General features: G+C 40.0%; 1 protein-coding gene across 1 annotated transcript in view; it reads right to left on the bottom strand.

Moving 5' to 3' along the window:
- NCKAP5 (NCK associated protein 5) overlaps positions 1 to 17,783 on the bottom strand; it is a 371,849-nt gene that overhangs the window by 9,644 nt on the left and 344,422 nt on the right. The window contains exon 18 of the mRNA XM_074145259.1: positions 17,418 to 17,605. Coding sequence (XP_074001360.1) covers positions 17,418 to 17,605 — 188 coding nt within the window. The remainder of the gene's footprint in view (positions 1 to 17,417; positions 17,606 to 17,783) is intronic.

Below are 17,783 nucleotides of genomic sequence, written 5' to 3'. Positions count from 1 at the left end.
AGGTTAGCCTGTGACTATCCAAGGTACATCAGCTGTACCTTACATCTAAGGGCAAAAAGACAGAAGCAGCAGATAGAGAAGGAGCAATGTTATGTGGCAGCATCAAGAGCAAATCAGCAGTATGAAGAAACTACGTAGAAATAATTCTCCCAGCTATGAAAATTGGCTTGCATGCCAACGCTAAGAGGGCTGCGCTGTCTGCAGGGGAGTTCAAAAGAGGATGAATCTCTGCTAGAAGACCTGCAGAGGAAAGAAAGGGAATGTCCCTTCTTACAGGTTTTAAAGATGACTCATAGAGGTCATTTAAACAAAGCAGTGAGCTCTACAGCAAATGGTTTTCTCATTTTTAGCCTTTCAGGAGGACTGTTGGGAAGAGACAAACAATCTTTCCAGACCCATCAGCCCACCTCTGCGTGACTGTCCATTTACCCATTGTGGAGGGAGCCTCCATGTTCGCGTACATGATGCACACACACCAGAACGATACGTCCTCCAAGCTCTCACCAAGCAGAAAACCAGACGTGATAATTTTCACATTTTGAAGCATGATTTTTTTTATTCTTAAAAAAATCTGAATGAGCATGCTTAAACCCTACCCCACCAAAATAGTTTCTTTTAGGAGCCTGAAGTTATCATTTTCCTTTCCACTCCAGATTTTAATCAACTCTCTACATATCAGAGTTTTTTTAATCTCTAATGAATCTAACCAAAAACCATTTCCCTGTCTTTCCTCTTCTGTGACACCTGGCCCCTGGAAGGCCCCAATGAAACCCACTGGGTGTGCCCTCCTCTAAAGGATGTGGACACCACCTTCCCTAAGTGAGGCTTAGGGGATGTGGCGGGGCAATCACGCCTCCTGGCCTGCTAAGCGCTCCCAGAGGGAGCAGAGGAAGAGACTGTAGCCCAGGTCGCCTTCCCAGCAAACCTGATGCAGCCTGAACTATGTGCATAGTGTTTTCTGACCCTGTGCAACCAAAGTTCCTTTGCAATCAGAGAAAACTGGGACAGGATAGATGCAAATAATGATGCTGGTTATGTGACTGCACTTGCCACCTCTTCAGCTGACATTATGATCTGCACAAATTTCAGTACTGATTCAAGCAAAGCATGAATTGCAGAACGGAAACCTATGTTTAAGTTAATCTGCCATCAAGTCCTACATAACAGTAGTTATTTACATGTGCTTTCTAAATTTATGCAAACAATTTGTCTTTGCTGTAGGGCAGAATATTTTGAGGGACAGAAGCACAACATGCACAAAAATCTGAGTAAGAGTTTCAGATATAGGCTGCAGAACCAAATTAAAGTAGAAGGATAAATCCTCTCTTGCAATTTTTAATTCATTTCAGTACAGCAAGTTGTATCAATAAAGAGCCCATAGTATAAGTCAGCTAGAAAATAAATGCTATGAAGGATGTTCCATTTTATGTCATTTGAATTTGATTAGTGATTAGTCTTGGCGGTTAAACCACATGGGAACAGTAATCAAGGTTTCTCTACTGCGGTTCTGTAACAACTGGAAAACACTGTTGGCTCATGTCCTATACCATGATGGGATATTAACCGAAAATCTAATTAATCTATGAATGAATTATGGTTCTAGAAACGTACTATATTATAATCAATTTTAAGTGAGTTCCTAACAGAAGATAAGATGAAGAAAAAGCTGTAAAATTACCAGAGGTTGATAAATTCTGTTTACTATGACTGATGATTTTTATGGATGATAATTTTACAATCCATCAAACTTTTGTCAGTTCAAGAATCATGCTGCCAAAAGTATGCAGTAAATTAATTTTTAAATTTACATATTTATTAAAAATCTTATTGAAAACAGCAGGAAGTAAGCCTTGTTTGAATAATAAAATAACTTGTTATTCTACTGGAAAGAAAACAAAAAAAACAACCAACCTTCTATTAAGCTGATTTTATAGTAAGGCAATAATTATAAACAGCTACATGAATTAGTTAACCAAACAATGTATTAAATAGCCAACCCCAAATTAATCAAGAATTAAAAAAAAAAACTGTTGGAAGATAATCAAGTAAAAAATGCAATTTAAAAGCTGAGAAATTAATGGCTGAGTTTCAGATGTGCTTGAGGACGTGTTTGTTAACTCGGGTGCATTGGCAGGGGCTCCCGGATTCCCTGTCGGAGCATGGGGAGCTGCAGGTGTCTGCCTGCGTGGCTTCCCCACTCAAGGTGCTGAAGAGGAGAGGAGTGTTAGCAATCTTCTCATGCACGTGGCCACAGGAATGTGCCCAGTGTGATGTGCTGCTAGCTCAGGAAATCAGTCTGTCACCCAAGACTGTGTTTATTCTCACAGAAGTCCACTGTAAGAAGGCATTACACCTGCACCCTGGGCGCCTCCCAATAAAGACCGAACAAGAAACATAGAAACATCTGCTGAACAAGAGCATAAACAGGGACAATAAGGAGCAAAGAGCACGGCATGCAGTAGGATGTGGCATAACCCATGAGGAGAGTAAGAACTACTTCCCCACCATTTATACAGGAAAGGATGAAGAAGTGTCCCAAAATGGTGGAACTGGGAAGCATGGTGATATGATCTGAGGCAAGTAAGGCACCTCAGGGACCAGCCGAGCAGAGTTCTTGGCTGTGTCTGCTTGCAAGGCCTCATCTCAATGCTACCCATCATTTTCGTTACAAAGATTTTCTGCTTCACCTTTGACGTATTACTCCACTGCTGCGATTCCTGTGCTGTCCATATCCCGTGGACATGCTTCTCAAAAAAGCACCAGAGCCAGGTCTCTTTGTTTCCTTCCCTGGTTTCACCTCAACAATTGCTGCAGTTTTCTTTGACCGCCACCACCGCTGGGACCAGCCATTCACACTCTTAAGATACCTACTTTGCGTCTACAAAATACATAAGCCATCCAGCCTGCATCCATCAGAAATGAGACTTGCATTAACTATAACAATTGTGCTTCCTTGCTCAGCCCCCTCACTTGTCCCATGAGAGACCGGGGCCAAGGAACAGGCTGTCTCATTTGATTTACGGATTATGGAGTACCTGGTGTATGTTCAAATCCTGCAGCATGCCTGGTACCTGACAGAATCCCTGTCATTTGGGGCGGCCACAAGGGTTACCAGGAGAAAGCACTATGCCTGTGCTCGTGGTGACACCACCAAAACCAGAAGCAGGCTAAGATTAGATTTAATAATTTAGCCAGAGGACTGAAATATATCTTGATGGAAAAAACATAGATTGTAACTAATCTCATGTTTACCAGACAACTCAAGGATACAGTTCTGGGCTGTGACTCAGTAACCATGTGGATTAATCCAAGAGGAAATGAGGGAGACAGGGCTACATGCAGGGAATAGGGAATTCATGTCATAAATGCAGATTGTTGATTATATTCCTTTGCCCAGCTCTAAAGGATGATCAAAAAGAAACATTATGAAATAAGCAGAGTAATGCTGGGCAGCAAGATGACCACTGCTGGAGATGCAGATGGAAGTTCCTACAGCCAGGAGATTTATGAAGTGGTCAACTTGCCTCCTCACAAGATTAAAGCAGGTATACACATTTTGATTAATACACATATCATTTGGCTGTGATCCGAGGGGAGTTAATTTATGGGTTTAGATTTGTTTGCTTCATCTTTTAGATATAAGCACATCTGTTTCTGGTCATGAGAACCTCTATCCTACTTCGGGGATCAGCCAGGCATACAAAGTGTCTCTCACCTGGATCTGGAAGGAAGCGTCACTGGCTGCAAACTCTCTGTGAGGGGCACAGACTCAAAACAGAAGGGAGTCAAGGACAAGTGTGCTGGACAGACCTTTGCATCTCCACCTTTGCCTTCCCTGGATACCAGCAAGGTTCAGGTTAAGCAGCTAACAGGATCTAAAAGGCTGGTAAACATTTGTGTTGGGCTATAAAAGTCCCCTCTTAGACTGCGAGGTCTTATTTTGACAAGGCTCTGGAGGCTTTTTCAGAGAAAGGAAGCAGAGTGAAAATATATATTGGGAACCCTAGTTCTGTGGGGTCTCGCCCCCCTATTTGGCTATGAGAAAACCTTTATTGGGAATGATCAAAGAAGGAATTCAGTGTGAGGAACCAGGACAGGCTCCCGTTCCCACAGCAGGCTACCTGCAGTGGCAGAATAATGTAGTATTTTTTGTATTGATTTTCCTACAACTTGTGTATAAATAAAAAAAGTGTACATGAAGTGATAGTTAGTCACAATGTATATGTTGGACAAATGCTTTAGAAGATTTGTTGACCTTAGCAATACAGAAGCATTACTGCAGTATTAATGCTGCAAACTGTTGTGAGATACTGGCAACATAGAACATGTTCCTATGCCTAAAGTACAGATTATAATATTGTTAATATAATAGGCCACTAGGAGGACTAAAATACAACTGGAATTCATGCAGACACACTGTAGAGCTAACACAGACTCATTTTCTCAATGACCAAAGATGACACAAACAGGAAACTTGGATAAAAATACAGAACACAGCAGCTCCCACGCCCTATTAGCAAATGAATAATTTGAAAAGCGTTGCTGAAAGTGAACAGGCATTTGATATTTACTGGAATGCAAAAATATCTTTAAAGTGTTGATTTCTTCAATAATTTAGATTATTCAGGATTCAAACACTTGTAAGAATGGAATAAAAATTTCCTCTGTGCACAGATGTTTTTAGAAGTCCTGTCTGGACAGCAGGACTGCTGAAGGCGATATAGTTCTGCTCATGCAAAACTCTTTGCAGGATGAAGGTGTGAATTTGCTTCTGACATTCTGAAAATTCCTCAGCAGAGGGGCAATGTGTTTGCAGTTAGCCCTTGTAATGCAAGATCCCATCTTCAGTAAGAATGCTTGATGAGGATATTAAGTGATAATGATTATTTGCTTAGCACTGCTATGGGGTCTTCAAAGCCCTCAAAGCAGCCTGCTAACAGTACTGGATTAAATTCTAAATGCAGCTGGAAGGTATTATTTATATTCTTTATTTAAAAATAGGGAACTTAATAGCAAGAGAGGTTTAGCAATTTGGACAGTCAGCCAGAACATCATCCTGATCTCCACAGTCCTACACTCTTAACTGCTAAACTTTTTATCACTGTTTGAATATCTATTTTTTTCTTTGCAAGCAGAAAATTCTCTGTGGAAAGACAGAGGCCTGTATTATTCTCCTCACTAGAGACCATCTGAAATGCTCTTCAACATACAGGACCTGGCATTTTATCCAGTGTATGTGGTAGTTAATCAAATGTTTTGCACTGACTTCAGTAGACTTTGGATCAGACTCTTGATGCATTAGAGAGATAAATTATTTAACTTGCTGAGTTCCCCTAGAAACAAAATATTGAGCTGCAAACAAAGCTAACAAACACCAAATGGGATACCATCTGCTGCAATGAACAGAACATGACCAGTTTCCCCCATGCTTGAGATTCTTCCAAAATACAATCTGAAATAGGTTTGTTAAACTCCCAACTGTCTCACAAAATTGGCTTAGCACAGGTTAGCAAATGCTAATGCCACCAGCAACAGCAAGCCAGACTCTGATATATCAATTGGAGTTGTCTGTGATTTTATTTCTATTGGACAGCCCTGCGTAAAAGCCCAGGCGTTTTCTGCTATCCAGAGCCTATGGAGCCCATGGAGACGTTTCTGTTCATGCCCTGTGTCCTAGGGCCTATGGACACTGCCCCCGAGTAAATATGAATCATAATTATCTATATCTATTGTTTATGCATTCATAAATCTGGATTCTTCTATCTTTTTGACATCCAGACTCCATGCCTTACAACGTTCCGGAAGAATTGGATATAGAGGCAAAAGAAGCTCTATCTCCCATAGGAATAGCAGCAGATAGCTGAAATCCCAAGTCCAGAGCATTCTCTACTTGGTATTAAAGTTTTTGGCTGTGGTCGAGAACGTGTCGGTTCCCAAACCCTTTCACAGGGACAGAAGGACACTGCTGTGAGTGCATGTGACACTAGTGAGTGCCATCAACATTAGCCCCATTCCCACTTAGAAAACATGCTAATTGAGCAACCACGTGGTTTTTATGCAATGTGAGGAAAAAACCCAACAGTATTTGCCTTGTAGAACGAGACAAGAAGATAAATGTCTTCATACCTAAATTTTCTATGTAGCCAGACACTTCATCTTCTACTTTACCACTGCAAGGGATGAAACTACCATGAGCAAACAGAACATCTCCAAAGACTATTCAGTCTTTAGCAGTTAACCAGGAAGGCTACAGCTCTCCACACTATGCAGCTCTTTTAGACGGTGACTGTTCTTTGACTTGCTCCACTGCCTCTGTTTTCATCACTGTGCTACTAATGATGTCATAATACTTCCCTGGAAATGTTCATGGCCAGGCTGGATGGGGCTTTGAGCAACTTGGTCTAGTGGGAGGTGTCCCTGCCCGTGGCAGGGGTTAGGAACTCGATGATTTTTAAGGTCCCTTCCAACCCAAACCATTCTATGATACTAGGATACAGATTCCACGTTTTTATAATGGGTTTTATTTATAGAAATGCTGTATTATAAATGTTGAACTCTGGTACCCTGGCTTATTATAGTGGTTCTCAGACACATGATAAGAAAGGATGGTGTTCCAATAATAGCAATAAAAATATCCAGTAGAATGATAGAGATGAAAGTTTTAGCATTTTCCAGGAGCTCTTACTCTAATGTTATGGAAAACGCAATAAAGAAATGGGTTTAAAAAACCAAAGAGTTTCATTATGATATGATCTTCACTGTACATTGTAGGACCAGATTTAAAAATACACAGTATTTGGCCTTCCTTTTTTAACTCAGGGGAAAATGTCTGTTGATGTTCCACGACATTGCCCAAGAAGTAGGATGCTACAGATCAAAATTCTGACATATAGAGGGAGAATATCTAAACCAATTTTCAAGAACCTATATAAACACCACGATTTTCACAGGCTCCAAGTCCGTGAATCTGTCAGAGACATCACCACAAGCTGCAGATTTCCAGCACCTTTGAAAACTGGGCAGCTGAAGTGTCTAAATATGAATTTAGGCACAACCACTAGGAAATGAAGCTTGAAAAAATGGCCTATATTTTTACCCATTAGGGGCCACAAACAAGACTCTCCAGTTAAGCTATGCAGGGAAAAATAATTCTTGCAACAGCAATCAGGAAGTCTGTGCTGGCTGCTCAGCTACTTCTATTCCTTGGTTTCAAGCATTGTCTGAAAAGCTCTTAAATATCAAATTTGTTTTGCATCTCAGTACATGTGTTACCAACAAGTTTCCCAGTCTAGTAACTTTTCTGTGGATACAGTGTCTTGGTGAAGTTTAGACACTCCTGTTATAAGAAATATCATAGATTATTACTTCATGATTAACATTTTAATTTTGTAACGCTCAGCAATATAATTTATTCATATTTAATTTCTTCATTCCCACCCACTTCTGCTTTACTCTTCATCCACCCAAATCCATTTGAGGTCTTGTTTTACAGAATGCTTTACAGAGCCTTCAATAACCCATAGGATATATGCATATGTAACAGGATGTCAGAGAAATCACTTTTAAATGTCTGTCTGGCAATTATTCAGATAATTCTTCCAATAATCATTTAGGGTTTTATTTACTGAGAATATCACTAGAGTAGTTAAGGGAAGTTCTTAAGGCTACAGCTTTTTATAGCATGTAGAAGTTTTAGTGACCTCTATTAATGATCAGGCAAAGAATGGAGTAATCCAGAGAAAGCTGCACTAGTGAGAGCAGAGCTCTCAGGATGCCTCTCACTCATTGATGGATTGATGGGCAGTTCAGGCTGGGAGGACTCTGACATGTGCTATGAAAACTTGTATCACTCTTTTTAGGCTTTGTGACAGATAAGTAGACATTAAAATTACATACCTGTATCTTACAAACTTCCCAAACTTCCCTGTGTGACTTACCGCTAATAACTCTGCTAAATCCCATGGTTGTTTCTCCTACCAAACACAAACATTACTTTCCATTAAAATAATATGGATGTTGCACAAGGCCTGGAATTCATGTAGCAGGGCCTAAGAATGCAGTAAGAAATAAAATATTTCACTTTGGGACTTGCTATAGAGTGTTTGACTTCACAAAAAATATTTAACCAATATTTTTCTTAAGGATTTAGACAATCTATGTGTCATATTGTACAAAATCCAGTATAACTTCTCATTTAAACAGAGGGTGAGTTGCTTTTGAGAGACGAAAACAGCTTGTGGAACAAACTATAAACACCTGCAAATTGTTTCAGTATGATTTTTGCCAATATTTGACATAAAATTTCCAATGCCGCCTTTTCCAAGAGTACGTTGATTAGGACATAATTGTCTGTGTATGTGTGAAAAGAAAAAACATCCTCTTAAAAAAAGAAATAGTTTGCTAATATATTTTCAGTATACTGCCACGGTTCCTGCTACCATCAGCTGTGTAACTTACTTCTCATATTCTGCTCAGAACAGAACTCTCATACTAAAAGATCAGTCATTTCCTACCCTTCCCTGCATGATGTTTGAGTGTTTTATGCAAGCCATAGCACTGTTACAGATGGGGAAGGCAAGTTTCAACTGGAAAAACAATTCACAAAAATATTACAGCATTATTCATCTCATTTAACTCTGCTAATCAGATGCTCCTCTTGGAGTCAAAATATTTTCCAGCTTCAGAAAACACACAGCTCACTGAATACCTCTCTGCCTTACTGCTCTTATCTTGATTGAGTCAATCCAATGTTTATTATATCCAATTTATTTTTTAGCTTTTTCTTTTATTACTACTAATAAATTTCTACCATTACAACAATTACACTATCTCACAAGCTTACTAATATTTATCATTTGCTGCTGTTAATGTGCCCTGAATTCCATTTTGGCCTACAGTATTATTATAATATTCTAATTCAACACAGAGAGAAATGAAACCTAACACTTTATATCCAAAGATGGAGGACTGAAGAGTGTCTGGTTACAAATGGTAGAAACATTAGTGCACTTTGGGCCATGCTGCAAATCACAGCAGCTCCATCTATCAAACCTTTGAAAAACAGCTCGGAACATTTTCCACTCAGGGAAATCACTAGCAAATGATACTTTTATTCAATATGTACTTTTGGTTCTTATTAGACTAAAGGATCTACCTACATACACCTAAGAGCCACAGTGCCTTTTAAATCCTTATGAAGTCTTTAGTTATATAGGCAAAAAGATATTACAGTGCTCAGGGTGTATCTGCAAGGCACAGTGCAGTGTCCTGAGAAGGTATCGGTGAGCAATTTGGGTGGGCTGGCACCAAACGCGGTGGGGCCTTATCCACACCCCGCTTATTTCAGCTACTCAGCCCTGCTGAGAAATGGCCTGGAGTAACCAGACCATAAGGAGCTGTGCTAACACTGTGCTAACACAGGAGCCCAAGCAGGCTCACTGTAAATTAGCTCTGTATGGCTTTGCGTTGCTCTGGGCATTCGTACACGAGCAGTTTTGGACCGTTTCTCCAGGGACTCTGGCAAATGAGCTGCAGGGCTTCTTTCTGACATCTGGGCCAGTGTGTAATGTGGTTACGCCGCTCCTACATGCTGAAAAGACAAGGTTCTCTATGTAATTTGAAATTACTTGCTGAGATGGTGGGATATGGGGTTTCTGCTCCAGTGATCAAGTTTTTCCACTCAAAAAAGGGCAAAGTTCTTCCCTCCTTACAGTGCCAAAGCGGTTATATTCAGTGAGCACAACACTCCAGCTGTGCCCACAGGACAGCTCACCGCGTTACCTTAAATCAGATAAACCCACACATCTGCATCTGGCACTCGACAAACCTCACAGGCACACTTCCCTCCCTGCTGTGAGTTATCTGGGGATTTAGCGTTACGTGACACAGTGCCATAGGCACTAGAACTGCACCTACCTGCCAGTGATGCTTCAAGTCCCTAATTTTCCTCCTGTAGCTACAGCTTTTCACTTCCTCCGCGTCTTCTCTCAGACTCGCATCCAAACTATTCTCCTGCTAGCCTTGCACACCATGTGTTTTAAATGCCACGCAGCCTGCTCTACTATGCCAAAGACTTTCGGTCCCTCACCAGTATTCAAATACTCTTATAAAACGCTGTGCTAAAAGATATTTGAGTTAAAATGCCGCCACCTACCCATCCCCATAAATACACTAACCAAACATAAAATAGAGAGAACTCTTACACCAGCTGGAGGCTAGTCAGAATGGGATTTGGTGGCACAGTACTAAAACTACTGAGTCCATTAGTGCTAGAAGCAGAACTGTATCAGCAGATAACAGCTTCCATTTTTTTTAGGATATGTTTTTCCTAAAAATATCCCTTGCATACCATTAAAAAAGTTATTTTCTCTGGCGGACTCTGCCTTCCAAATGTCATTTTGCCTTGCCAAAGCCTTTTAAAAACTTAAAAAAGTTATGGAGAATGTTATCATCCTCCTTGCTGAGCCACATTCCATTGCACGACTTTTTCCTAAAACTCTCAGCAGTGTAAGAAGCCTCAGTTGTTTCACCTAGAAGGCACAGGGAGAGAAATGAGTCTCTGTATAAACTGCAGCTTTTTATTGTTGCCAAGCTAGTTCCTCAGGCTAACTGTAAGAATGTTCTTCCACACTGCACAACATTTCTTTTAAGTGATACACGTCAAGTGAGACTTTGGTCCCAGGAGACTGCCTAGCAGTCTTCAAATTGCTTGTTTTGCTGTCTCTTCACTTTACTTTTTGGAGGCAACTTTGATGGCAAGATACTAGAAACAATAAGACCTGATTAGGAATATAAGGCTCGGTAGCAGATCTCAGAATGTGAACCTGCCCTACGGAGGGGAAAAAAACATGCAGAGATGAGGAATTTGTTGATGTTTGGAGACATTCTAGCCAATTTCTAATTTCACATTTCCCCACATGAGTTGAATCAGACTTGAGGCTTGAAAAAATATTTTTAATTCTGTACTACTCCCATGGGTGGTATGGTAAAATCTGTTTTCTTATCAGATCATGGTCCTGTGGTTTTTGTCACTTATGTTGTCAAATATTCCTATAAAATTCCCCTGACAATAGATCTTACATCAACTTGGGTAATTACTCAGACAGCCTTTGCTTTGATGGAACAACTATTGCATCATTCATCTGAGAATCAAAAACCTTTGATTAAATAGAAAGGAAGTCTCGCAGCCCCAAGCCTGTCAGCGGGTAAATTCTATTCAGACAATTTTGACAAATGGAAACATGTGTCGCTTAAAGACCTCCGCACATACCACGCTGAGGGAGCGTGGCGGGGCTGTGGTGCAGAGCGTGGCTATTTCGGCAGTGCAGTCCATGCCCAGTGAGGCCTTGTGTGAGTGCTCTCAGCGATCTCCCGGCGGTGGTGGCAGACAGACGCGACCTTGCCCGGCATCACCATCTCCAGAGGCAGAGGTCCAGGGCAGCTCCGAGCAAGCACGCGCGAGGCCAGTGAGCTTGGGGGCACCCAAAGCTCCAGCTGGGCCACTTCGGGGCTGCCGTGACGGGACTGCATTCTGACCTGAAAAGGTACCTCTGCATGGCTTCACACCACCATGAGACTCCTGGCTTGGTCCTCACCAATTTGAGCTCAGTGCTAAGTATGTGCTCCTTTTCTGTGGGTGAAGTAGTTCCCTCTGCTTTCAAAACTGGGCTGCTGAGTCCTACACGGACATACAAGTCTGCTGGGTGGTTTACTTTCCCTTTGTAACACTGCCCTTTTAAAAACTACTGCTGGATCTTCTATATACACCCTGTGCTAACATGATCTGAGTTTTGAAGATCTAGTACAAAGTGATAAATATAGTAAACGTTACTTTCAGTTTCTGTGGCAGGGAGGACGAAAGGATAGCTGAACCTGACTGAATCAGAACCTCGGGCTCTAGGATGGCATCACCTCATGTTTACATTAATAAACCACCTCCTCAAACATATGCAATGATTTTATATACTAATTCCTTACATGAAATAAAAGCATTGATCTTTAAACAAACAAGCCAGGTGAATGAGCCTGCAGACTTATTCCCTGTCTACAAGTTGTAATATAGTAGTATCTCCCTTAGCATCTTAGTTTCATCAGGGCTAGGAAGGGAAATATAACTGATTCTTTCCTCACCTCATAAGCTTCTGCTGTCTTAAACCAGGCAAGGAAAATAGCAAAGAGGGGGTGAGGTTCCTTTGCTTGATACGGAGTAACTGAATTAAACAATCAGTACACAGAAATCCATAATCAACGAATTCCTGGATTCAATCCAGCCCATCTAGATACATTCTTTTATTGACAAGGGACCACTTCTATCTTCTACTACTTTCTAGTATAATAACTGGTAAGAGTTGCTTCAAATTCTATATTTGAACAACACACACATTGTACAAAGCAAACTAAGACCCAAGTCATCCAGAGCATTTGGTGTTTTCTTCCTGGCTGTAACATGAGATAGTTATTGCTGTCCGCAATTTACAGACAATGAAACTGAGATCCCGAGACCAAGGAACTACCCAAATATCACCCAGTGCTGCCCCAGCTGCAGGAACTCTTGTTATTATGAAAGTATAAGCAAAAGTAATTATTTAGTGCTTTCCTGAGGGTGCACTGAGACGCAGCTTCACTCTCTAAAATACAAATGGTAGCTACAACAGCTGCTTTTTACTAGATCCCAACAGAGGAAAGCTTGAGGCAACACTCACCTTGCTAACTTTGTGTTGAAAGTTTGGTACTCGGTATAAGCTAGCTGCGTAGGCTCCTGTTCTCTGGTCAATGCAAGGAATCAAGTAGTTCCACAGGTCAATACCTCCTCCCCACTTTAAACTCTTAGGATGCAGCTCTTCCCAGCTGCTAATTGGACCCAAATCATTATCTTAGGCTTTTTCACATGTGATAAGCAGAATCCCTCCCTAAGCACATCTGATAATGTGAAAAAAATTAATTCTCTGTGAAAGCAGAGTGCACACGGTCTCCCTGGAACCACTTCAGACATTTAAATACAGAGAGTCTTTTAAGAGGGTCTCCATTTAAGAGCCTAAGACCTTTTCTCTTTCAGAGAGAATAAGGCACCTTCAGAAAGTGATTCAGAGAACTCAAATCAGGCACATAAACTTTGCTGGCACGTTCCCCAAGAGCTGCCTAAATTGGTGAACAGTGCAAAGAGCCCAGCATGCTGTCAATTCATACCCTAACTCAAGACTTAACTCAAGACTCAAGATCTCCGTAGGAGACGAGACACATGCAGAAGCAGCTCGTGCCTGCCTTTGTTTTCCCCTTAACTCTTGTTTAGTGAGGTCTGCAGAAGTGTCTAGGCTGCTTTAACTACTGCTGTAATTCAGGAATGCTGGAACATCCTCTATGGTACCAGCTTAATGCTCTGCGATCCTTGAGGATGGCAAGTTTTGTGCAATTACCAAACTTTCTTATTCTTGCTTCTAGTCCTTTTGTGGATATTCCCCTCTGTTAATATGATGCATTAGAAGGCTTGTGAGCAGGATGAGTCAATCGTACAGCATTAACTCCCAATCAGCTTACTCAGCTGTAAAAAACCTTGAGTTTATCTGGGAATGCCGCCACGTCAGTCCCATTTGTAACTGCAGCCAAAACAGCAGCAACTTCTCTCATTTTTCCTTTTCCTGTATTTGCCAGCAAGCTCTAATATCTGCTTCAATTGCAAGATATGCTGATTTGAGCATTTCATCTCCTTCGTGAATCATCTGCACAATGCATACAAACATGTTGAATAAGACCATAACTTCACTTTGCACATACAAGCCTCTTTTTGTTAAATTGTTAAATTAGTTGAATTGCTGATGTAGTTAACATCGTAATGGTGCCCAAAACGTCACATATGTCATCACAACTGAGAGAAAACAAGAGGATTTAGAAGCTTGTGATGCGTACCAACTCCTTCCCTAAAGGATCTTTTCTTTAAAGGGTTAAGTCATGCCTTGAAATACATGCAAGCCTTGATGGTGACTCAAATTGAGTAATACATAGGGACAAAAGAAAGCAAGAAGTATTTCTGTATTACAGAATAAAAGTATGTGATGGTTGGTTAAAGACACAGAAGAAAACAAATTTTTCATGATGCTTTGGGCTCATAAGGATGATTAAGTAATAAAATCTTTGACCAACTCAGTTACTTCTCCAAGGGAACAAAGAAGACAATAAAAAGTCTTGTGTCAGTTCTCGTTTGATCATAAAATAAGTTAACGAACAATGGGCCTGGGTGACAGAAATTTATCATGTTTTCTGAATTCTTATAAGAGAAAATAAACCACTGAGCTTTTAAGTCTAAACAGTAAGTTAATTGAAATGTGAAATAATTTTTTTCATTGCAAAAATATGGTAGCAATCATGATGTCAGTAAACTGCTCAAGGCACTACCAGTTACGGCTACAAGGAAAGGGAACAGCTGTTTAAGGCAGGACTCACTGAAGTTTCACTGAACAGGGGTCTCCCATGGGGTCACTGCAGTGGACTTTCGATCAGCTTTCATATGCTTTATTAAATCAGAAAAAAATCTGTTTAATTAAAAATAATTCAATAGATACATATAAAAATTATTGTTTCTAGTTTTCAAAATCCTACATGAGAGGCTGTTAATTTAAGTGAAAGTTTTATGTCCATGATTCAATGCATTTTATTCCTTTCTTTGAAACTGTGATTTGTTTTTCTTGTCCAAAATTCTGCTGTGTACAGAAGGATGACATTATTTCAGAATATGTTTCCCAGGTCAAAATAAATGTAACATCAAATTGGTCTTAGTGCCAAGCAAATTTAACCAGGATGCTGTTTAAAGCTTGGCAGATAAGAAACCGGAACGATAAATATTACTCCTTTCAATGTGTAAAAAGCCTTTTTTGATTCCTCCAACTGTCCATTCAGTGTCCCTTTATCACAGTAATTGCCCATTGGTTGTTCCCCTTCTGAAACTCCTTCTGTGCAATACTTTTTTTGCTGATAAAACTTGTTGTGTGTATACTTTGGGGGTAACGCTGGTGAATATGTTTGGTGAGAAGGAGACAATTCAAATGACAGTAAGTCTGGGTTAACAGAGCTTCCTGCCAGAATGTCTCATTAGAGCACCCCAGTCTGAAGCCACTATCGTACTGGTGCTGTACAGTCCAATTTAATTGGGCTGAGGGACTGATACAGCACACTGCTCTTTCGACAAGCAGCGTAAACTCATTCTGTCCATCACGACACTTGGTTGTTAGTTTTTTTTTTAAAGGCTTCACACACACCATTTGGGAATGAAATTCAAAGCACGTAGCATTTCCTTTTTTGAAATGCCAAATATTCTGCATGAAAGCTGCATACTCTGCCCCCCCCCCCCCCCAAAATTTATCTGGCTTTTTTTAGAGTTGTTGGCCGTAAGTGCCTCAGTTTCTGGTGTCCCCACTTTTTTGTGGGTAATGTTCCAAATCACACAGTTCCAATTTAAACAGACTGTGAATCTTCTTGGGATGGACAAATTACAACTCAGAAAAATTTGCCGTGATGGTTCAAACAAGGAGTTCAGGGCAACCTGCTTTTCACGGTGCTTCTCATTTGTCATCCTGAAAAGTTTAATACTAATAGGCAAATCTCTAGTGCTTCATTGAGATTTCACTGTTCATCGAGAGGCAATGCTGGTTTGAGAGCTATTTCAGATCCTCAAAAAGTAATCTCAAAAGCCCCGCAACATAATGCACGAAAAATGCTAGTGCTGAGTTACACCTGTTGTCTTCTAGTTTAATGATGGATTTTTACAAGGCTCCTAAGGCTATTTCAATGGGTTCTGTTCAAGTTTTGATGCTGATTTGGCACATTGCAGAGATGTCATATTTCTTTTCTACAGTGGAATGAATCTAATTGCTCTCTTAATAGCAAAAGACCTTGTCCTTCATAAGGCAGAACTGTTATTTATATATATATACATGCATACATATATAATTCATCTAATCTGCATAATTAAGCTATAAATTTCTACATGTTCACGATGAAGAATTAAGTGGATGCTCAAATGATTTTCTTTCATCTATCCTATTTAATGCTTTTCTGCTACCTTTTTTGTTTTCCTTTTCTTCTTAGTAACTGTGAAGCTGGATTCTTGAAAATTGTTTCTTCTAATATGACTCAAATATATTCAAATTGAATCATATTCTGGGTACGAGTGGAATTTGGTTGATTGGGAAACAAGGCAGATACATTTCAGGATTTTTCTTTTGAAGTTTGTGAGTCAATTTAATATTCAGTTAAGCAGGGCTTTCATGCCAGCAGAGATGGAATAAACAGGGGCATTGCCAGTTTGTTCCACACATTCCTTCTGCACATTTGGCCCAGATTCCTGAAAGCTGTAAGACTCTAACTTTGGTTAATCACCTCTGAAGTTACAATGCATAGTGATTTTCTGAAACTGAAAACTGGGGTCAGGGAAAAGATAAAAATTCTTTTTCACTTATGTACTACATCAGTATGCTACAAAACAGCAGCTCATTCATTATTTTCTGATACCACCGTTGTTTGTGTGGTAACATAGCCAAAATGTGCTGAGCGCTACACACAGAAACAAAAGAGCTTGTATTTAAAAAGAAGAAGAGCTGGGGAAAGAGACTGAACATGGAGGCAAAATGATTACCGCGGATCATGGCTGGGTGGCTCTATTTTCAAACAAATAGGCTTGTTAGAGCAGAGAGAAAAAGTGAGAAAGAAGTGTGAGGATGAGTGGAGAAGGCACGAGAAAAGAGGAGGAAAAGAGCAGGCTGAGAAGTTGCTTTTCAGTGTTGGTGAGACTGCATGATGTCAGGTTCAATGTTTTTAGAGACAGAAATAAATAGCAAGTGGATTCACATGAAGTAAGCGGAGAAAACAAATCTGTTTCAGTTTAGCATCAAGATCCGGATTGGTCAGGACCAGATCAGGACTGACCTTCATCAAAATAATGTTTAAAACCCTGAAATCAGGAGTTCCACAGCTAACACCAAGAGTTATTTCAGAAGATAGCTGGCTTCAATAGCATAGTTTCATTTGAATTTTCAGGAATACCACTTTAGATGTTTAAGTCATTTACTACATGTTGTGCTACACGTATTATCTAACTGTATGTGCAGAGGCAGCCTTAAAATTCAGACGAATTCTGTGTTTTCTTGCTATCCTTAGATTTCAACTCCTCTCTAATGGTAGAGTGCTAGTACAAGCCTGTCTCTACTTGTCAATTTTGGAAGTCTAATTCTATGACAGGTGAGCATCAGAATGTAACATTCTATTCTAAAAATATTTAGATCTTTACTCTTCTGCAGATCATGCTGGGTTTTTTTCAAGTCTGCCTGGTTTTTGTAATCAATCAACACACTGAGGAAAAAACCAAGAAGAGGCAAATAAAAATAATCATGAAGACAATAAAAAGCAATGTAAAAATCTCAGTAACTCACACTTGGGCTCTCCTTGCCCTTGCTGTCTTTACTGGAAGCTCCGCTCAGCTGCTCAATTAAACTGTAATGTGTTAATTGTTCAGGTCCATCCTCTCCAAAATGGCCATAGAGGCTGTGTTGGTATAAATCCAAGATTGACATCGGGTTCCCCAGAAATGACTTTCTCTGATTTTGTTTTTCCTGCTCAGCTGTAAGAGATGTTAAAAATAATATCATTATGGCATGTTTAATTGATGAAATGCAGTCTACATACATTGTAATGCAATTTTACAATTTTTTAAATGTATTTCAAATGTTTTAAGGTATCTGGAATTCAATGTAATAAAAGCATTAAAATACTAGGTTCTAACTCTCCAATCAATGCAT

The sequence above is a fragment of the Numenius arquata genome, chromosome 3 (assembly GCF_964106895.1).
Source record: "Numenius arquata chromosome 3, bNumArq3.hap1.1, whole genome shotgun sequence".
In the NCBI taxonomy this organism is placed as follows: domain Eukaryota; kingdom Metazoa; phylum Chordata; class Aves; order Charadriiformes; family Scolopacidae; genus Numenius; species Numenius arquata.
This window is presented reverse-complemented; position numbering and strand designations above follow the sequence as displayed.